The sequence below is a fragment of the Tiliqua scincoides genome, chromosome 9 (assembly GCF_035046505.1).
Source record: "Tiliqua scincoides isolate rTilSci1 chromosome 9, rTilSci1.hap2, whole genome shotgun sequence".
Lineage (NCBI taxonomy): Eukaryota > Metazoa > Chordata > Lepidosauria > Squamata > Scincidae > Tiliqua > Tiliqua scincoides.
The window spans coordinates 46,497,573-46,520,190 of record NC_089829.1 but is presented as its reverse complement, the minus strand read 5'-3'; the positions used below and the strand labels follow the sequence as shown (position 1 = coordinate 46,520,190).

Sequence of the window (22,618 nt, the reverse complement as noted above, 5' to 3'; positions counted from 1 at the left end):
ATGGGACTCCCTCCCTGGTCCCCGGGCTCGAGCGGGACCGACGTGCAGAGGGTCGTGCTCTGCGGCTGCAGCCCCTTCCGCCCCGAGCTGGGAGTAAGCCTCCCTCTCTGCACTGGAGCTGACTTCCGAGTAGGCCTGCCTCGGTGCACCCCTTCCACGCGCAGGAGCGGGCGAGCGGCAGGGAGCCCCCTGGCGGTTGCTAGGGGCCCTTAGCAACGCGTGCCTTGCCCCGCCTCTCTTTTGGCCTGTGCCGGAAGCGGAAGTGCAGCTGCTGCGCGTCCTGCAGTGCAGTCCCTGGGAGGCGGCGGGGGCACCATCCCCGAGGGGCACGAGCTGGTGGAGAAGGTGAGCGGGGCAGCCCCGCGGGTCAGGCTGAGGGGGCCCGCCGAGCCGCGCCTCCCGCTTCTCCCAGTGGCCCACCAGGTGCCTCAGACAGCACACCGCGTCCAGTGGCAGGGTGTTCCACAGGCTCACGTCTCCCTCCCAACGCTCAGTCTCAGCGGCTGCCCCCCCCCCGTTCTCTCTGGAAGGGAACACCCCTCCGACCACTCTCTCCACCCCGCGGCAGGCAGGCCGGCCGGCCAGATGCCATCACCACATCCAGTGGCAGGGAGTTCCACAGACCAACATTTTCTTTTAAGAACGTAAGGACAGCCCCGCTGGGTCAAACCAGAGGGGGCCCACCTAGTCCAGCCTCCTGCACCTCACAGTGGCCCACCCAATGCCTTAGGTGGCACTCGGGACCACACACCACAGACTGGAGTTCCTTAGGCTGGTACTGTCTTGACGCACAGTTTGAGAAATACTGATTTAGACAATGAGAGTTCAGAAATTGTTCTTTCTAAGTTAGGAGACTGTGTCTAGAGACAAAGAATCTCAGGATATTTCTGTCAGGCCCTATGGCAGGGGTGTCAAACATAAGGCCCGGGGGCCGGTTGCGGCCCACGGAAGGTTTTTATCTGGCCCTCAGGCTCTCATTTTCTAAGCAGTGCTGAGGTGCTGCTTCTGAAAGGGCAGCCCACCTGAAAATTGGGCTCTCCCATATCTTGAAATATGATCAAGATTTGCATATTTGCAGCTAATGAAGTCCTGAGTGAGAAAAAGTGCTTATTTTTGGTTATGACCTGTTTATTGACATCATTTCCTGCCTAATGACATCACTTCTGGCCCTCAGCAGGCGTCACAAATGCTATTGAGCCCTTGGTTTGAAATGAGTTGGACACCTCTGCCCTATAGCATGTGGTGTTCATGTATTTCTCTAATTCTTAATGGGGAACTGCAACAGAACAGATAAATGATTGTTTTCATAATTGCTTTTCTTAACGCAGGCAGGCAGGCAGGCCTGTCAGAAGTCACTGATGAGCTTAGTGGTCACCAGGTCTGTTTCAGTTCATTTTAGACTATGTTACTACTTGAAGGTGTAAACAGATTTGCTATGGAAATGATTTGGTTCCTGTAAACAGTTGCTACTTACATAAGGATGAAGAGTTCAATATCCATTTGCTGTTCAACTTTTAAGAACATAAGAACAGCCCCGCTGGATCAGGCCACAGGCCCATCTAGTCCAGCTTCCTGTATCTCACAGCGGCCCACCAAATGCCCCAGGGAGCACACCAGATGACAAGAGACGTGCATCCTGGTGCCCTCCCTTGCACTGGCATTCTGACACAGCCGATTTCTACGTAAAATCAAGAGGTTGCACATAATTTGAATTTGAACTATTCAGAATGTGTCTGTTGCTCTGCCACCCACATATAAAATGTTGCATATTATGATTAGACATGCACATTCTTCCACTGCATGTACATGTGGTCCACGTGTACTGAATGCTCGTGGCGTATTCTAGCTTTCCGGCAGGTGCATACACAATATGCATGTGAAGCTGCCTTATGCTGAGTCAGAAAATTGGTCTGTCTGGCTTTAGTCTACATTGACTGGTAGTGACTCTCATGGGTTTCTGATAATCACCTTTGCTAGCTATACCTGGAGATGTCTGGGACCTGGTGCATGCAAAGCAGATGAACTATATACTATAGCTTCATCTGCAATAAACGTTGTGTGTTCTCGATTCTTTTGTTTCTCTTCTCAGCAAATTGTGCATATAAACATTGCAAAGGACAATATGGAAATCTTTACACATGAATTTGAAGGGCAGCCCTAGAAATCTCAGAAATTAACATGTTTCTTTGAAGAAGCACTAATCCTGTACTTTTCAACTGCAAACAGTTCTCCCCCTCCCCCATTTTAAAAGCAGAATGTACATGAAATGTTCTGAGGAAGTGGGATTTCAAATATAGAGCCAAAGTGAGGAAAGATGGGTGCTAAATGTTTAACTTTGATGCTGATAATGCCATTTTCAAACTGTGTACATTGTTCTTCAGGTTGACAAAAATGCAAAACTAGTGGCCCAGTGGTACTACTGCACTCTGAGTCAAGAAAAATTAAGCAGACCTATAGTAGCTTGTGAACTTGGCAGGTATGATTTCAATTTTGTTTTTCAATAAAATTATACTAATTTCTGAATCAATTCCAATTATGAAGTTAACTCATCCTTCATACTTCACTTTCGTTTGTAGGCTATATAACGAAGATGCAATCATTGAGTTTTTGCTGGATAAATCTTCTTACAAAGTCCTCGTGGAGGCTGCATCCCATATCAAAAGTATTAAGGTAAAATTGCATGCTTCTGACGCATGGACGTTTTGGATATTCAGGTCAATAGTTACTGGGCGGAATTCTAAAATTGTGTATAACTTTGTAACATCTGTTGTCACATTGGTTTAAAGAAACTGGGGAGCACTATATTTCTCTGGTATGCTCCTGTTGGGGTTTTTTTTTGGGGGGGGGGTGCATTTCTTCCTCTATATGGCAAGAGTCCATTTATTTCTCCTTGCTGCTTGAACTCCTTCCCCACTCATCTGCTGGTGAACCACTTGCTTTCTTTTTCCTACTCTTACCTTTGTTTCTTTTGTCATGATGTTCCTTATACCGGATATAGTATTTCCTCCTCTACCTGCTAAGTAACTTCTTCTTCAGTTCTTCAAAATGTTTTTGCCGTTATATCTTTTTTTGGATAGTCCATAGCCTTTTCCTTATTTATACCGTACTATGGTTGGACCCTTCCTACTTTGTCAAGCTCTCTGTTCTCCCTTTCGCTTCTTTGCCAGAGGGCTCAGATTGAGAATCTTCTGGGCAGACACAATGCTATTTCTGTTGTCCCTATGCTGTTTGGCACAGTGGTACTAAATTTTTAAATAATAAAAAATAGTGTAACACAATTTCAGTGAGTTGTGCCTATACAATCAGCAGTTAAGAGGTAGGCAAATGCAAATATCTGATTGTGTGATTTTTAGTGTGTGTGTTTGAACAATCAATGCAATAATAAATATTACAGTTATGTAGAGATTTTTTCTTCTTTGTTTGTGTTTTGAAGAGGCATGGGGTGTTCAAAGGGTGCCCTTCAGTTGCCTACCTGCTTACTCGCAGCCTGATGCCCAGCTTGGCTGCCTTCACCCTGTTCAGAAAGACCCATGCCCTGCCCTGACAATGAGGTGAGTGGGCAGCCTCTGGCTTACCCAAGCCTTTTCCATAGGGATTCAGAGAAGAAGATGGGGTGGAGGGAACTTTTGCTGATTCCTTTGCAAATAGCCCCCCTTTCCATGCCCCCTCTGGCCCGCAGGAGTCAGGTGAGCATGACAGCTGCCCTTTTTGGAACATGGGCCGTGAGACCTGGGTGGTGATCATCCCCACCCTGGTGCAGGTGACTGCATGCTGCTCAGTCTGCCCCCTGCAAAGGAGTTGAGAAAAGTCCATTCCCAGGTGGTTCCTGCTTTCCTTCTGGAAGCCCAGAGGCCGGACCCAGTCTTTTTGAGCAGCACTCGACGGCCTACCCACCCTGAAGAGGTGATTGCCTACCTCACCACTATAACCACCTGGACCATCCGTGACAAGTTTGCTCGTCTCTCCCAGATGGCGACTGTCCTCAACCTGGAAAGGGTAGGCAGGCTTTAGTCCTCTGTAGGGGCCGTAGGGGCCACTTTGGGCTCAAATTCCATAGGGCTCAATACATTCATCTGCTTGGAGGGAGAGACTTCCTTCTTGGGTGTTTTTTTGGGGCTGCTTTCATTGGATAGGAACCATTCCGGTGTCATTGGATTTCTCTCAGCCTGCCCTTTCCGACAAACAATGGCAAGTTCGCCTGCTCAAGAGTAAATGCATGATATGGCTCAGTGTCATTTTCCATAGGGTTCAATGCATTTCTTGGCTTCCTATTTTTTAGCAGTAACTTTTGATGGAAAGGAGATATTTCAATCTGGTTTTTTGCATTGCATTCCGCTGGAAATTCTGCATCAAATGGTATATGGCATGATGGGGTTACGCCTAACCTTTGCGATGTTGAGGCATTTGGGGTGTTACACCCCCCCAAGGGTGGTGCCCGGGGTGGACGCCCCCCCCCACTGCCTCTGAGCAACTATACCTCCATGTGTTTCTGGCTTGGTCTGTGTGTTTTCACTGTGCAAGAAGTGTGTAGAAACACTTCATAGTTCTCATGTGGTTCTACATGCCTGTTATAGTTCTCATGTGTATTATAAGCTTAGTAAACATTCATATAAATTCTGTCTCTAATATATTCATCTATGTAAATTTATTCAAATTTGAAATGTAAATGATTTTTCCCAAGTCGCTGACACAGTGTCAGTGAGATAATGTAGTCCTCCTGCCAAAATGTTTGCCCATCACTGCTCTAAAGCACTGTTCCTATTTTGCCTTTTGGACAGTTAACCCCAATAATGGATTCTGCAGTTAATTAGATCTCTGAGCTTCAACAGAACTTCTAAACACAATAATCAGTTCAAATTTGCCTTAAATTGTATGATAAATGTTTTGAGAGCAGAGCCATCTACTGAGTCATGATCACTGGTCCATCTACCCCAGTACACCCAGACACCGGCTGGCAGCAAGTTTCCAAGAGTTCAGACAGCCATTTTCCTCTGTCCTGCCTGGAGGTGCTGTAAGCTGTCTCCACGCTCCATGTAAGTGTCTTGCCACTGAGCTTTGAACCCACCTCCAAAATTTTATCTTCTAGGGTTGTATTTTAATATATCCCATTATGCATATTCACAAAGCCTCAAAATATTCAAAAATAATCTTAAAATATTTTCTTTTCCCAAGTAATGCTCAGAATACAGGTTGGGCACCCCTTATCCAGAATTCCAAAACACGGAACTTTTTTGAGCGCCACCACGACTTTTTACTTTTGCCTAAAGAAATAAAATCACAAACTGTTTCATGCACAAAGTTAAAAATGCTGTATAAAAAAGCTGCTGCTTTTGAATGCCAGGTCGGTGAATAACAAGACCTGTATCATCCGGGATGTGATCCTGGATGAGAAAGCCGACCTGGTATGCATTACGGAGACCTGGTTGGACGGGGAGGGAGGCGTTAGTCTCTCTGAACTTTGTCCACCAGGTTTCCAGGTGTTGCAGCAGCCAAGATTGCAGGGACGGGGAGGGGGAGTTGCAATGGTCTATCGTGAGTCCATCTCCCTTACCAGGTGCCCTGTCCAGCAGTCTCCTGGGTTCGAGTGCCTGCATGTTGTGTTGAGTGGGCCGGACAGGATTGGGATTCTGTTGGTGTACCGCCCGCCCTGCTGCCCAACAGTTGCCCTGCCTGAGCTGACTGGGGTGATCTCGGGGGTGGCATTGAAGGCCCCCCGCCTGTTAGTGCTGGGGGACTTCAATGTTCATGCCGAGGCCCCTGCGGCAGGTGTAGCTCAGGATTTCATGGCTGCCATGACAACCATGGGCCTGTCCCAGAAGATCTGGGCCCCGCCACATACAGCAGGACACGTATTGGACCTGGTGTTCACAGCTGGGCACGGGGGCAGTGATCTGGATGTAGAGGAGATCAAGATCACTCTGTTGTCATGGACAGATCACTTCCTGGTAGGGTTTAGGCTTGTTGCAACTTCCTACCTCCGCAGAGGCAGAGGACCGTTTTCTATGGTCCGCCCCCGGAAGTTAATGGATCCTGAAGTTTTCCTGAGGGCCCTGGGGGATTTTCCCACTGCCAAGACTGGCACCTCATCTGTGGCCCTGGTTGACCTCTGGAACGGGGAAATGGCCAGGGCTCTGGATGAGATTGCTCTGGAGCGACCTCTGCCACGCCGCAGACTTGGAGCGGCTCCTTGGTTCACTGAGGAGCTGCAAATGATGAAGCGGCAGGGCAGGCGTCTAGAGCGACGGTGGCAGAAAACTCGCGATGAAGCCGATCGAACATGGCATGGAGTAGAGCTCATTATAGAGCCTACTCCGTGGCGGTGGTAGCAGCAAAGAGATCGTTCTTCTCTGCTACCATTGCGTCTGCTGATAGCTGTCCGGCAGAGCTATTCTGTGTGGTGCAGGGTCTCCTTCATCAGGCCCCTTTGGTAGTCCAGGAGGAATACATGGTCAGCCGCTGCAACGTGTTTGCCCAACACTTTGCAGATAAAATCAATCGTACTCGTCGCGCCTTGGATGCCACATTGACAATGTCTGATGATGTCCCCTTGGCAACTGCTTGTCCAGTGTTGTGGGATTCTTTTCAGCTTGTGCAGTCTGAGGATGTGGACAGACTCCTTTGGAGTGTGAGGCCGTCTGCCTGCCTGTTTGACCCTTGCCCAGCTTGGCTGATTAGAGTGGCCCGGGGGGACTGACTGAGTGGACAGGGAGGGTGGTCAATTCCTCCTTGGTGGAGGGGACATTGCCGCTTGCCTTGAAGCAGGCGGTGGTTCGCCCCCTCCTGAAAAAGCCCTCCCTGGATTCCACTGAGTTGAATAACTATCGGCCAGTCTCCAACATCCCGTTTCTGGGCAAGGTAATTGAGCAGGTGGTGGCGACCCAACTCCAGAGGGTCTTGGATGAAGCGGATTATCTGGATCCTTTTCAATCTGGTTTCAGGCCGGGCTTCGGAATGGAAACTGCCTTGGTCGCCTTGGTGGATGACCTACGCCGGGGACTGGACAGGGGGAGTGCATCCCTGTTGGTCCTGCTGGACCTCTCAGCGGCTTTCGATACCATCGCCCATGGTATCCTTCTGGGCCAACTGGCCGAGTTGGGAGTTGGAGGCACTGTTTTGCGGTGGTTCCGCTCCTACTTGGAGGGTCGGTCCCAGATGGTGGTGCTGGGGGATGCCTGTTCGACACCCTGGCCTTTGAAGTGTGGGGTGCCGCAGGGTTCAATCCTGTCCCCCATGCTATTTAATATCTACATGAAACCGCTGGAAGAGGTCAGCCGGGGGTTTGGCGTGAAGTGCCATCAATATGCTGATGACACCCAGCTCTATCTCTCCTTTCCTCCAGATTCCAGGGAGGCTGTTGAGGACCTGGAGCGCTGTCTGGAAGCAGTAAGGATCTGGATGGGGGTTAACAAGCTGAAATTAAATCCGGATAAGACAGAGGCTCTCCTGGTTCAGAAATCCTCGATGCAGGTGCTGGATTATCGGCTTGCTCTGAATGGGGTTGCACTCTCTCTGAAGGAGCAGGTTCGCAGCTTGGGGGTCCTCCTGGACTCGGAGCTACTCCTGGATTCCCAGGTGGCGGCTGTGGCTAGGGGGGCCTTCGCTCAGCTTCAGCTGGTGCTCCAGCTACAACCGTACCTGGATTGTGCAGACCTGGCCACAGTGATCCATGCCACGGTGACATCGAGGTTAGATTATTGTAACACGCTCTATGTGGGGCTGCCCCTGAAGACGGTTCGGAAACTGCAATTAGTGCAGAATGTGGCAGCCTGTGTGGTCACTGGAGCTAGGCGGTTTGACTCTGTCAGTCCGCTTCTCCAGGAGCTACATTGGCTGCCCATTCATTTCTGGGCCCAATTCAAGGTGCTGGTTTTGACCTTTAAAGCCCTATACTGCTCTGGGCCAGGATATCTTAGAGACCGCCTACTCCCGTACAATCCGGCTCGCCCTCTCAGGTCATCAGAGAAGGCCTTTTTACAAGTGCCGCCACCCAAGGAGGTCCAGGGGGCGGCTGCAAGAAATAGGGCCTTTTCGGTAGTGGCACCAACATTATGGAACTCCCTTCCCCTTGACTTGAGAATGGCTCCCTCTCTTGAGAGTTTCCGGCGAGGCCTGAAGACACTGCTGTTTACACAAGCCTTCTGATTCTTTGGCCTTTTTAACATTTTTTACACATTTTGTAGTTTTTACAGGCCTGATTCCTCTGTAACTTGCTCTTTTGTACTCTTTTTATTCTGTCTTTTAATCTGACTACTGTTTTTTAAGGTCGCTGTTAATGTGTTTTTAATGTTTTTATCTGCTATTTGTCTTAATTTATGTTTTTAAATGTGTTTTTTATATGTTGTTAGCCGCCCTGGGTCCTTTTAGGGAGAAGGGCGGGATATAAATAAAGTTTATTATTATTATTATCATTATTAAAATTACCTTCAGGCTATGTGTATATGAAACACACATCAATTTTGTGTCAATTTTGTGCCCCATCCCCAAGATCTCTCATTATGCATATGCAAGTATTCCAAAATACAGAAAAATCTGATATCCAAAACACTTCCAAGCACTTCAGATAAGGGATGCCCAACCTGTATTTGTTTGTTACACAGCAAGCAAGAAAGTAAGTTTGATTGTTCTTCTGCAGGATACGCAGGGCTGAGTTTATGCACCAGTAACATAAACTACAAATTAGGACTACATATTATGAGGCATCTCTGCTGTAGATTAAAAGGTATAAGATATGCCAATTAAGAAACCATGTCTTTTAACCTGGAAGTATTTCATGATACAAACAGGCTTGGTACAACAGTGCTTATTAAGTTACATTGCAGGTGCAAGTAAAAACATGTTTTTCCCCCTGTTCAAATACACTTTTTTGGCAATGTTATGGAATGGGGCCTTGGCATACATAGCTCAGGGCTCCTAGCGTCGTTTCATCTGGTCCTGAGAAAGCATATCTGAACTGCTTCAGTGGGTTCAAATCAGTTATCCAAACTTTTTAATATTAGTGTCTAAACCTGAATTGAGATTCCAAGCCAGTATTGGATAAACCAAAGCAGTTTAACTCCTTGCTTTGCAGGATGTCTTGTTGAACATTTTGAGTTGTCATTCTTCTGGGCTCAGCCTGCTCACCAGGGACACTAGGGGTTAAATTGTCAAATAGGGAGTGGGCATACCTTGGTTGAGGCATGCCAACCTCTCTGACACAGCCTGTCATTTCCCACACTGTTGCTGTGAACCACTGATAAGAGTTTGAGGAATTCTCCCTCTCCAACTATATTTAACCAAAAGTAGCCACCCTTTGGCAACTGAAAGCCTGAGTACAAGTATACAAAGGCTTTCAATGCCTGTAAACTATGGGAGGGGGACATACTCCAAGTGATTCTTGGTGATGACTAGCAGTGTCACAAGCACACCCCTATTTTCATCTGTAAGTGTTGGGAGGACATGCTGAACTAGATATAGAACAAAAAAGTGTAATACCCACCCAAGATGTCCTGGAGCCAATTTCACCTGGAGCAGCAAGTTTATTCCATTTCATCAGAACCATGAAATTTGACCTTGCTGGATCATTTGACCCTTTCACAACCCTGAAATTTGACCCAGACAGATCAGTTGCAACAGAGCCTGTCACAGCAAGGAAGAATTTGCCCTCAACCAGGCACAAGTCTCAGGTGGCCAAACACATCGTGACCAAGTTTTTCCTGGAAAGGCCAAGAACACAGCTGCTGTCCAACAAATGATAATGCAAACTTGTTTTGGTCTGCCAGAGCTGCTGAACTTCATCACACTGTTCTAGAAATGTTACGTTAACCTTGGCCCTGGAGTACTTTAGACAGAAACGAAGGACCAATTGGAATCGGCTCTTTTCTGCACTTATGTGATGCAGTGTAAAATGTGATGCACAGTGAGGACACTGAACAAGAGTGGGCTGCCATCTTTTCCTACATCCTGACAGATAATGTATGTGAGCCAATTATTCAACCAACGAAGCAGGTAGAACTCAGCAGCTGATCTTTCAACATTCCTCTTAGGTGACAGACCACAGCAGCTGTTTCATGAAACTGGCACCTCACTAAGCCCTGTGGTCAGCCAATACACACTTGCATGTCTATTTAGGTCACAAATATCCAAACATTTTCGCAGGAGTCTTTCCAGGGCTTCTTTTCAAATGTGTGGTGAGGCTTAATCACAGATATAAGGTGACCACCAAGGGAAAATACTCTGCTTCTTAAATAGGAGACTCTCTGTTGTCACTGGATTACAGACAAACACAGAGCCCCTGACAATGCAAAATATAGGAGCCTTCTGTGACTGAGCACTAGAGAGATGGTAGGCTAAACCTGCCTCATTAAAGGATGCATTTTATATAAACCAGTGATTTGATTTGATCTGGTCATCTAAAGGAATCTGTTTTGGCCTGTAGGGCCACATTTTAAAGCTCAATATCCCAAGGAGAAATAGTTATCTCAGAGGAGTGGGCGTGTTTCATCACAGAGAAAGGAAGGAGCAGGGATAGTTCCCCCTAACCACGGAACTGCATTGGGAATAGCACTATTTAACTTACTCATAAGTGATCTGGAGTCAGAGTGAGCACTGTGATGACTAAGGTTCACCAATTCCAAATTCAAAACTGTACATCCTCCAAGCATACTGAAGAAGAAATAAAATCCTGAGCAGGATATAAGGACAATAAAATGACAAATGAGGTTCAAACTGTAAAGTGATGCATGCTGGGGCAAAAACAAAATCCCCACTTCACCCACAATGGTTAAGGGTGACTACCTAAGAGAGACTGTGAGGTTATGGATCAGGAAACCAGTTGCTAGAGCCCAATATAGGAGGGCTTTGCATTCATTTTATGTTCAATTGCCTAAAAAATTGATAGAAGAATATTAGGAAAAGCACAAAATGAGCCTGCTGGCATAGGAACCATTTAGTATTTGATCAACTTTATTATGTTAAAGTATGACAATCAGATGTGTAAAAATCTACATAACTCATTCATACACAAAGAGAAGAGTGCATATAAAAACATTAGGCCTTTCCAGGCCATGTACTGTACAAAATACTGTTAAAAGCAGAGAACAGCAAAAGGATTGTTCAGTCCCTGACATTTTGAAAGTCTCAAACACTATGTGCTCCAACAACTACCTAAACATGAATTCTCAGCTTTGGCCTACAAACTCTTTTGTAATTATTGCTCAGTAGTGATGTCTTCTCTTTCTAGCAGAATCACATGGTGACTCTGAAACCATACAGTAGCTTCACATTTTCAAAAAGGAACAGCTGAAGTCTCATCCAGTGCTTTCCTCACTACATTTTGTCAGAAGAAAATACATTTGGTCCTTAAGTTTTGGTTGTTGAAAAAGTTGAGGAAGGAAATTGCATGGGTGTGAAAACTAGATAATTTGTAAGAACAAGATTTCCAAGTACCACCATGAAAAGATGAACCCCTTGATATGATCTATCAACCACTGAAAGCCAAGATCTCACAAGATGCACACATTTTTGGTGACCTTAAAGCGCATCTAGTGAAAACTTGACCCTCCCCCCATTTCAACAGCTGGTCTCTATTATAAAACTGCTTTCTAACTCCCTTCAGTTTCTAACAGTTTGGGCATGGAGCATATGGGAGCTGCTGTTTGAGTAAAGCAGCTCTCAATTTGTTGGATTCTGGCCAGGATCTAAAGGGAGTTCAAAAGAACTAGAGAAGCATCTACTGCATTTAACACATTGTAGTTACTTTACAGAGCGCGATACCATAGTCTTTCGAGACTGAAGGTTGTCAACTCATAGTTGCTTTACAGCCTATCACTCACAAGAAAATGAGAGAGTATAAATAAATTGCATCTGCACTGCATGTATGAAGTACATGCCGTCTGAATAAGGGCAATACTGGCTAAATATAGCCCAAATAATTTTTTTTTATACATCCAATAATCCATTATCAGTTAATCAGACAAAAGAGCCACTATATAATACAGACATTCACAGACCAAATCTGCAAAGAGGAGCAAAACAGTCACACCACTAGCAGAAGTACAGATGAAATATTTAATGCTTGGTCATATTTAGCAGCACAGCAGCTAGTTGGCACAACAGGGATTGAGAGGAGAAGCAATAGGGTTCTCAAGGAACAGATGTGGAGAAACATGGAGTGAATGGGATCGTGACACACAAGGAACACAAGAGTTGCACTGCACAACTGGAAACAAGTAGTAATGCCAATAGATACCAGCGATCAGCATTAGTGGGACAAGACAGTGGATGGTTACAACAACAATGGTGCATACTCAGCAGTAATGCACCATGTTTTATACTGTGAGGCCTGTTTTAACTCTCAGGTCCTCATTCCCAATGGAAACTAAGCATAAGTACAAATAACTCAACCGAAAACATTCTTCTCCTGGAACTCAACCCTCCAGCTTCCTCCCTCTTTTTGTTGTAATTTAGACCAAAACTCCTCTGTTTTTTAAAGCACCATGCATGCTGATGGGGTTATATAAACAGTAGACAGCAAGCTCATCTATGTTTCTAGTAATAGGTTTTTCCTCACCCAGTTCTCAGCTGGAAATAGACTTCTTAGGGCAGGTTGATGTCACAGGTTCACACTGGCTCAGAGTCGACCTGGCTGGCCAACCTCAAACCTTTAATATCATTATAGCAGTAGCTCCCAGTGCACCACTGGAGGTGGGCAGACATAGTGCAAGGCTTTGCCTCTGGGCCCCCAGGCAACCTGGCATCAGAACCAACTTAAGGCAAACAGTAATCTCCTGTAATTACTAAACTGTAATTGGTCACCAAAATGTGTGCATGGAGTTGTGGATTTGCCCTTTGGATGTGCCAAGACAGAAAAACAAGAAATGGCCCTGCATGTAAAAACTGCTCCCTATTTCACTTTAGAAAAGGTAATTTTTGCTGTATCCTCTACATGATCCTAAGTATAACAGTAACTTGAAGCTACAAGACTGACAAAGGGAAGATGGAGAATATCTTGAGAGACGAATAGAAACCAGGCCGACTTGAGAGCTACAGTTAGACACAGGGACAGACAATACTTGCAACAGTGTCTAGCAAAGCAAAACTAATTTTTACTGATAATTCAAAGACAAGGCTTGAGGATGCAAATTGTAAAAGGACATCTAATGGAAGGATTTCTGGAGTGATTATTGCCACATGCAATCTTCGTACCTGTCCGTGGTTTCCTTTAAATTAGCTACCACACTACTGAGAAACTAAGTTTAACAAAATTGGGCACTCTGTAAGGCAAGAAACTTTGAAGGGAACAGTCTTTTTTGCAGGATCAGCACTACTGCACTGCCTAAACACCCTATGTAAGAATCTAGAAAGCTTAGACCTTCAAAGGGTACAACGTAAAAATATTACACAAGGTTGGAAACAATCTATTTTCAGACTGTGAGCAAGCACTGCAGTTCCCACTTGCTCTCATCTGTAAGCCAGAATGACACCCACAGGCAAGGAACACTAGGACCTGCTAGAAAGATCCGCATCTGTTAGACTTTGTTTGCTGACAACCAGTCTGGGTATAGCTTACTTACAATAAGTTAAGACTTTCAGACCAGTTTGATCTTTGATATACTGTGGTATATGGCACAAATTGCAAAGAAAATCCCATATTTCAAGCACCCTGCCTAGGGAGCAACTTCCCCCTTCTCCAACACATGCACTAAACAAACACAGATGACCATGAACAATCCATATTTGGTGCTATCGTGAATTCAAAGCAGAAGAGTTTGGCTGCACTGTGTAACTGCAAGCTCTTATTTGGGGGGCTAGAAACCACACGTGCAAATTCTGCAATCCATTTACACCACAAAGGCTGGTAGTTCACACCTGACAAGGACAGTTCTGGAGCCAACCTGGACTTCTTGCTGCCTGTGCGGGCTGTACCTGTACCTGCCTTTTCTAAAGCCACTTCCTACAACTTCAGTTGCACATGACTGTACTGGATCAGGAACAGGTGCAGCTCTTGTGCCCCCCCCCCCATTTCACTCTGTGGACCTAGGGAGAATTCAAGCACAAGGAAATGATTCCAACAGAACATGTTAATTGTATCACTGTCAGGATTTCTGGGGACAGAAAGCTTTCCTGTGACTTGTAACTTTCCTACAAACCCATTCAACTCAAAGCATCAACAAGAGCAATTTTGCTCAACCAAATGAAGCTGAAAACACCTATGTTTAAGAGACCCTGGTTCAAAGGAGGATGGTTGAAAGAATCCTTGAGATACCACCAACCTTCGAGAAAGCAATGCAAGTGGTTATCAGCTGATCTCAATGGTCACCAACTTGAAGGTGATGTGTATTGAGCCTGACAATATTTAATACTACAGCCTCAGAGTGTGAACTTCTCATTCCAGCAGTAGTAAAAAATGCTTTCTGCAAGCTTTGCTCTCTAGATTACTCAGGGAATGGTCCAAACTGAGTGGTTCAATTTGGAACTAGATGATTTGAGGAACTCCAGGATACTGCAACTCTTCCCCAGCCAAGCTACTGCAACATCAAATCCATTTGTGTTCAATAGCTGCAGCAGCAGCAGCTACACTTAATACAAACTTCTCTCCCAGGAACAACAGTCCAGCACTTATGGGGGACAGTTACACTCAGTCCTGACATTCTCTCCTTCGTGCAACAGCTCACCAGGCATGGAAAGAGAAGCCTTCCCCAAATCCCAGAGACCAACAAACACAGCATGTTCTTCACATGGATGGAGACTAGACACTGCACTAGACACCTAAATGCAGCTAGGGTGAACCTTTTGGAGGTAGGAGACAGCAGCGTGTTATGAGCACTAATCCAAGAGGCAAGTGATCATTCACATCAAAACAGCTTCTCAACAAGGAGCCAAACAGGCTTTAAGAAGAGGGGTCCAGAACAGCTATTCTTCCTTCCCCCCTTAAAATACCCTCAAGTGTTGAAGAGGCAGCTCAACATGGTATCAAAAGTCAAAGAGAACCTTCTTAACATAGGAAATGGTCATGGGATTGTACAGCATGTCAATGTGCTCGCTTCGTGGCAGCTCATAGAGCCTCACATCCTGCTTCTGGCGACCCACCCACTTCCAACACTGCAAGGCACTTTGCAAGTTCACTGTTCCATCACCATCACCGTAGACAATCTTAGGCTCCTTGTCCGGAAAGGTTTCGTAGAAGAAAGAGTCAGGGGTGTCCACCCCAGTGCCATAAAGACAGTGCAAGCGCACCCCTGGAGGAGCCATCTCGTAGACCAACGGCTCAGTGTCTTCTCGCATGAGCCAGCCTTCCTCAAAACCAATGTCTCTGTAGAACTTCTGGTAATCCCGGATAGTATAGTTGGTGGATGGTGTGCTGACCAAGATCTTATCGGGAGACCATGTGTAGTTGTATGGAAGCAGCCAATTGGTTGAAACGGCAGATCTTTGCTGGTCTCTGATCTTAAGAGAACTGATGACAGGGATCCTGTTGTTGTCACCTGTGGTATTAGAAGTAGGACTTGTTAGTGAGCATAGGTCAAAAACCGGTACACGCAATGCTGTAAAACATGATCCAGATCCAAACCAGAAGCAGCATACTTGGCACTGTGTACATTCATGTTCCACCTTTACCTCAGGCCACTGAATGGAGGGCAACAGCACAAATATTTGACACTAGAGTTGGCATTACTGTCTGGCAACTACTGTAATTAACCTTAAGAACTTTTAGTAATTCAAGCTTTGCTATCAGAGAGACCAGGGTGGGTTAAAAGGTCACACCAGATGAAGCTCTTGCCAACTGCTAGCTAACCTCCTCCTCACCCAGGCCTTTGACTTTTTGAGATTAGTCCAGAGGGCCACTGGACAATTTCAACTGTGGAAGTGCATTAAACACAATTATTCAGTTCCCACAATTATGAAATTCCATCATTCTGGAAATTCAAAGCACATTTGATTTCAAGTAGCGTGTCAATATCTGTTTTAGACTTGCTTTCAGTGGCCAAAGGCAGCATTAACTACTTATCATTCCATGTTTTTCCTTGCCTCTGATAAAATTATTGATAGATATTTTAAGGGTTAACCTAACTTCTCTCAGATGAGGAACATTAGAAAAAACATGACTAGTGTTTCTGTTAAAAACAGAATAGGAAAAGTCATTATGTCAAGTTGACCTGCACAAATAACATGTGCGTCATAGCTTTCCCAAAAGGAAAATTCCAGGGTCTTGTGTAATCAGAGTTGGGGGCAGGGAGTCTTTGTGATGCAGAGCAAAGAGACTTCCTAGTTAGGGCTGGGACCATGCACCAGTATGCCCAATAAGGAAGTGGAAGTCACATGGGTACTTTGTTTGTTGCAAGGTATAACTGATAAGTTTTGGGTGTGGTTCTCTGAGAAACAAAGGATCCACCATGGGGGTAACACTTCTGTATCCAACCTGTATCTAACCTGAATCTCAAATCTATTCCTAATCTGTAAATAGCCTGTATATAAACGTTCTATACGCTTTTAAAGGAGTTTGTGCCTGTTTAACATTGACTCAGAGAACGAATCCGAAATATTTACATCATTATGTCTCAATCTGTGCTTTATATGGAGGGGTGAAGGAGAGTGCCTGTATTACAGTTCTCATGTGTATTATAAATACAATAAGTAAAATTCATTCATATAAATTCTGTCTCTAATGTTAAAAGGTCACATTCTGTCATAAATGTAAATTTATGCAAATTTATGCAAATTTGAAATATAAATTAATTCTTTTTTCCCCTAGCCCCTGACAGTGTTAGACAGATGACGTGGCCCTCCTGCTAAAATGTTTGTCCACCTTCCCCCCTCCTCCAGAACATAAAGCACAGGTTGAGACATAACTTTATCAGAGGCAAGGAAAAACATGGAATGCTTAAGAATTTGATGCCCACCCAGTCTCCTTCAGGCCAGCTTGGTAATCTAAAGGCCCTGCTAACTACCTAAATGATTTGCTGCTCCCGAAGTGAAGGTTACTGATAGACTTTTAAGCCTTTAGGTGTAAAACAAATTGCTCCTCAGATACAAAGTTACAGTTGCTTTATCAGAGTCTGGACTCTTCCTATCTTTGGGCAAAATTTCTACTTTTCAAAGGAAGCCCTGTTGACAAATGTTCAGGCTGAAAAAGTCTAAATAATCTGGATTCCTTGAACTTCCTTAACAAAATCCCTCCTGGGAAGAGGCTGGCGAGGACCATGAAGGCACAGTGTAGATAGGATACCCTACTTCAGCGTTTTGTAGTTAAACATGTGGAGAAAATCATCTTTTTGTGAGAGAAGTGTAACAGCTAAGGCCAAACTGCTTGTTTTGAACACTTCACAGTGGAGAGAACTAGTTGTATACCAATCTGCACAATATCAGAGGAATTAACTAAATGTACAGGGGGAAAGTAACACAATACTTACCCCTTCAAGGATCAATCAGGCACTACTAGGATATCACTCAGCTCAGACTGCATCACAAACTCTTCTCCCTTCAGTGTAGCCTTCCCATGCAGACTCACCTGATGCCAGCACACGGAGGGCTTTCGCTACTCCTCCCCATGGAGCACCCAGTGACACGAAGTCTTTTATGTATTTGTCTTTCCAATCCTGAGTTTGCTGGTTGAGAAAGTAGAGTGAATACATATTCCCCATGCTGTGGGCAATTAAGACCACTGGTCCGCCATACTCTTCATACATGATCTCTATCAGTTTCTTGAGGGCCAAAAAGTAGTCTTTGTTCTCATCTAGAAGAATCAATTCCATAAATTGAATAAATTATGCATACCCGTTCATTCAGCATTTCTACTATTTTAGTTCTTATTTAAAACATTTGTATCCCATTTTTCCATCAAATATAGACCTTCACACTTATAGAGAGTGTGAATATCCTTCAAATATAGAGAACTTCACACTTCATATGCAGGAGCTAACCATGAAAGCATACACCACACACTTTTTGATAACCTGCTGAGATGTGTATGCCTCCACTGCTTCATATGATGGATGCCTATGTATCAAGTGTATGCCGAACACATACATCTCACTTCAAGGAAGGTGTCATCCCATTACTGTGATATACAAAGCTCAAGATGTTTGCAGTCCCTGTGTCAGAACTTGTTTGAAGTTTGCAAAATGTGGTCAATACCTTCAAGACAAAATGTATATTGTAGCAGAAGATTTGTGGACTAAAACCTACTGAATCAGTTTTGTTGGCATCCTTCAGTCTTGGAAGACCACTGTATCACACTCTGAATGGTGGTTCTGGAACAGTGTGTCCTCTCCAGTGCTTGAAGCCTGGGTAAAGTAGATATGGAGGATAGACTGTTTCCCATGCAGCAAATCCCCCCTCTCCATGTTGCTGAAATGGTCCAATGGAAAGGCAGAGGCCAATACAGTTGGTTCCAGCGGCCTCACAGGAGTTGCCAGAACGTGACTGTGTTCAGCCATGAACTGCCTCAGGGACTCCTGCTCCAAATTTTGCCTGGAGGTTGACTCCTGAAGCCTTTTCCATAACTGGATGTAGCCACAAGGCAGTGGAGGTTTGGGGTCAGAGTTTTTTTTCTCTCAGATGAGCTGCCTTCCCAGGCTAACGAGTCCCATCTACCCAGTGGCTGTTTAGTTGCCTCTTACGGCAAGTACAGCCAAACTAAGGGCCTATTCTTATCCCCAGCCCCCAAGGGAATCAGCTATAGTGAATATATAGCCTACATAATCCACTGCTGCAACAATGCACTTGCCTTAAAGTGCCATAAGACTGTTTTGCTTCAATTCCCCTTCTGGAATTTGTAGTCATCATAAGCACAGCCATCAGCCTTAGCTTACTCCCAAAGGTATCACTTGCTGAAATGTTGCAGATCAGCTCAGCAAAACAATGTATTTCACATTATATCTGATTTAATCCCAAGTACCATAAGGAAATTCTGCCAAACTGTGTTGCAGGCTCTTGTACATGTTTCAAAACAGAAGATACAGGATGCTGGAGAGAAGTTAGTTCAGCCAGTGCAATAATAAGTGCTCAACGCCTTGTGGGTAGAAACAGAAAGATGCTTTCTAGGACAAGTTCCTATTTTGCTAACCTCAAGTGTTGAAAAGCACATTTAAGAATAAAGTTGAAGAACAGCTATGACATACCCGCACAATGACTATTTAGGAGGTCAAGTATTATCTTGGTGCACCCATTTCCTGTGTACACTTGCTTCCTCTGGCCTATCTGCAAGGCTGACAAGTGGAACTACAGCAAGACTAGTGCCAATTGCAGTCTGCATGGTTTGCTTCCTCCAAGGTGTCCCACAGGGCAAAGGCTATAAGCCATAATTTTAGGGGCCCTGCCCTTCCAGTTGTGCCACATAACCTCAAAAGGGAGGTACATGCTCAGTGGCAGAACATTTTATTTATTTTTGAATCTATCTCCTCATTTTATCTACATGCTTCAAGGAGATTAAGGCATTTTTCAAAAAAAAAAATTGCATGCTGAAGATCCTAGGTTCAATCTTGGAGTTCCAATTTTTTTAACCACTGAGTAGTAAAAACCTGCTTGTGTTTGAAAACAATGTCCCCAGTCTGATCTAGAGCAGGGGTTGAGACCCTTTTTATCTGGAAGGTCACTTTTTAATTTATTTTACTTTTATATAAAATTCATTATTTTCTTTAACTAAAAAAGGAGTACATTTTTATGAAATATATTACAGTTCTTTCCTTAAGATCTTGTGCCTGGGTTGCAAGTCACTGGATCGTTGCCAGTTTGCCAGTTACTGAGTTGCCACTAGGAAAGAATAAATAAAAGTTACCCAAAAATACCAAATTTAAATAAAAGGCAGATTTAGTATTTGTAGAAAAATACACAAAAGGTTGAAACTGGTGCACCCAAAAGGCTACATGTGGCCTTAAGGCTGCAGGTTCCCCACCCCTGGTCTAGGGCAAAGTGTTGTGTGTTATTGCCTGCAAACAACTGTCATGGAATTGCTTTGCCAAGCTACCGTTAACTTCTCAATCTGATGTCTGGACGTATTATCCAGTACAGTAACTCCAATTCTATAAAGCAATTATTACTCTGCTCCTAAGACATTAAGCACTTATTAATGCACTGGCAGAACTAAGTTCTGTCCAGCAGTCTGCACCTTCTGGTTTGAAATTTGTACAAGAGCATGCAGCATATTTCAGCTGAATTTTGTCATAGTACTTGATATAGTACTTGAATTTTGTCAAACTTGATATATCATTAAATGCATTGTCTGCTTTCCTCACTTTTGAAAGGGGTGATGGTCTGCAGCATTGCAGCAATAGCACCTTTGGGAACAAACAGCCACACAGCTGTAAAATTTGGAGCAAAGAAGCAACACAAAATCAAAAGCCTAAACACACTGAACTCCCGCATCAAGGCCCCAATCAGGTCTCTTACAACCAATGTTTCACAAGGAAAATATTGCGACAACTATTTAAACATGCTTATCTTCAAGTTCTCTAGATCTTTTCAGCTTAATTTCATCACTGAATGTGAACAAGGCACAGGTAGTGGTTACTTAGCCCTATAAAAATATATGCAGGCAGGAAATTTGTTGCTCTGCAGAAGGATGTGCATCTCCCCTATGTAGTGCTGATACGAACTTGCAAATGGTTGGCTCATGCATGAATACACACTGCATGATGTCTATACACTTGTGACTGGCAGTTGAGTGTAAACTGATACCACTGAACAGCAGCATTGTGTCTGAATGTGCACCACATGATTAATGTATTTCAATTATGCCCATTAGCAACAAAATCCATTCTTCACAGCACTTTAGAACAATTTGGAACAATGCACCATCTTAGGTCTATGAAGCAAAAAGGTCACCAAAACCTATTTGTAAACAGCCTATAGGTTCAACTTTCAGAAGCATCAGGGGTTGAACTGTTAAAGCTAGCAGATGTGTGTGTGAAAATTTCTGAGAATCCGAACTTCTTTTGAACCAACACCCAATCTAGCACAATAGGGATCTTGAAGAATTCTGATGTGCATAAGATATTTTAAATAGAATCATGTTTCCTATTTCCTTTTGCCTTAGGAAAAATTGTTCCATATACCAGACCTCCATCTTTTCATAAAGTGCGTTAAGAGGCCTAGATAAAAGGGCTGCAATACATAATTATCTATAGCAGTGTTTCTCAAACTGTGGGTCAGGACCCACTAGGTGGGTCGTGAGCCAATATCAGGTGGGTCCCCACTCATTTTAATATTTTATTTTGAATATATTTGACTTGATGTTACTATGGTATGTGACTGCATTAGGGGGAATGTGACTTATCTGTACTTTTAACAGGCTACCATGTACATGCTTTAACAATGATAGTAAATTGAACTTACTCCTGGGTAAGTGTGGATAGGATTGCAGCCTTGCATTGTCAAAAATTTTCTTGCTAGATATCACTTATGGTCATGACATCACTTCCGGTTGGTCCTCACAGATTCTCATTCTAAAAAGTGGGTCCCAGTGCGAAATGTGTGAGAACCACTGATCTATAGCATTTGTACAGTCGTGCCCCCTTTTTCACTCAGAAAGGCCTATATAGGGCCCCCCCTCATATCCGTGGATCCTGTATCTGCAGATTCACTTGTTTGTGGATCTTGTCTGCCCCCCCAGCACATGCACCCCTTCCGGAAGCAAGAGGAGCTCTGCTTACTTTGCCTCTGGTGGGGCCTCTGAGTTCAGCAGAGGTTGAGGACATCCATCCCCAGACTCTGCCAAGCTCAGACTGAAAAAAACACAAAACTACTTCCAGAGAATCTAGAAGTGACATTTTAAATGCCTTATAAGGCAGTTAAAAACTCATGGTTTTTTTGTGAAACCAGAAGTAGCATTTTTTTTACCAACAGAGCTCAGTCTGAGCTTGGCAAAGGTCAGTGATGGACATCCTCAGCTTCTGCTGAGCTCAGAGCTCCCCTCACTTCTGGAGGGGGTGGGTGCAGGGGCACATGTGCTGGGTGGGCCATACATGATCTGTGGATAAGTGAATCTGCAGATATAGGATTCACGGATATGGGAGCCCCCTATATAGCCCTTTCTGAGTGGAAAGCAGTTCACATATTTTGATGTTGCCCTTACAAAAACTCTAAGGCAGGGGTGGCCAAACCCCAGCCCTGGGGCCACTTGCGGCCCTCGAGGACTTGTAATCTGGCCCTCAGGGAGCACCCAGTCTCCAAAGAGCTCTGGCCCTCCAGAGACTTGCTGGAGCCCGCGCTGGCCTGATGCAACTGCTCTCAGCATGACAGCCCACTGTTTGACCTCTTGCGTTAGCTGTGGGACAAGGACTCCTTCCACTGCTTGCTGTTTCACACCTGTGATGCAGCAGTGGCAGCAAAGGAAAGGCTGGCCTTGCTTTGTGCAAGGCCTTTTATAGGCTTTGAACTATTGCAGAACCTTCTTCATATAAGTTACATCTCTAATATATTCATTTATGTAAATTTATTCAAATTTGAAATGCAAATTATTTCTTTTTTTCCCCTGGCCCCCAACACAGTGTCAGAGAGATGATGTGGCCCTCCTGTCAAAAAGTTTGGACACCCCTGCTCTGAGGTAATGTAAGCAAGCAATTGTACACAGAGTTCTGATTCACAACTTGATCAGCACCATATCATGCTTTATTTACATGCTAGATATTGATTCTCAAATTTC

The 22,618-nt window shown here is 44.5% G+C and overlaps 2 protein-coding genes across 2 annotated transcripts in view; one reads left to right on the top strand and one right to left on the bottom strand.

Annotated features, from left to right (window-relative positions):
* On the top strand, positions 1-22,519 carry LOC136660686 (replication termination factor 2-like). Its single transcript, XM_066637994.1, has 7 exons — positions 1-170; positions 258-345; positions 2,382-2,476; positions 2,577-2,670; positions 3,434-3,551; positions 3,820-5,033; positions 22,464-22,519. Exons 1-5 carry the CDS (start codon positions 1-3, stop codon positions 3,542-3,544), a joined length of 558 nt encoding a protein of 185 aa, XP_066494091.1. The 3' UTR covers positions 3,545-3,551; positions 3,820-5,033; positions 22,464-22,519.
* Positions 10,924-22,618, bottom strand: part of PLA2G15 (phospholipase A2 group XV) — a 38,959-nt gene continuing 27,264 nt past the window's right edge. Inside the window, exons 5-6 of the mRNA XM_066637482.1 lie at positions 17,486-17,710; positions 10,924-15,461 (exon numbers count right to left, since the gene is read on the bottom strand). Of these exons, the coding sequence (XP_066493579.1) occupies positions 14,950-15,461; positions 17,486-17,710 (737 nt within the window). The 3' untranslated portion in view covers positions 10,924-14,949. The remainder of the gene's footprint in view (positions 15,462-17,485; positions 17,711-22,618) is intronic.

Bases quoted from the DNA above. Each gene is read 5' to 3' on its own strand.
- LOC136660686 (XM_066637994.1), top strand. From the start codon at position 1: ATGGGACTCCCTCCCTGGTCCCCGGGCTCGAGCGGGACCGACGTGCAG. The intron at 171-257 runs GCGAGCGGCAGG...CTGTGCCGGAAG, and splicing joins CCTTCCACGCGCAGGAGCGG to CGGAAGTGCAGCTGCTGCGC. The intron at 346-2,381 runs GTGAGCGGGGCA...ATTGTTCTTCAG, and splicing joins GGCACGAGCTGGTGGAGAAG to GTTGACAAAAATGCAAAACT.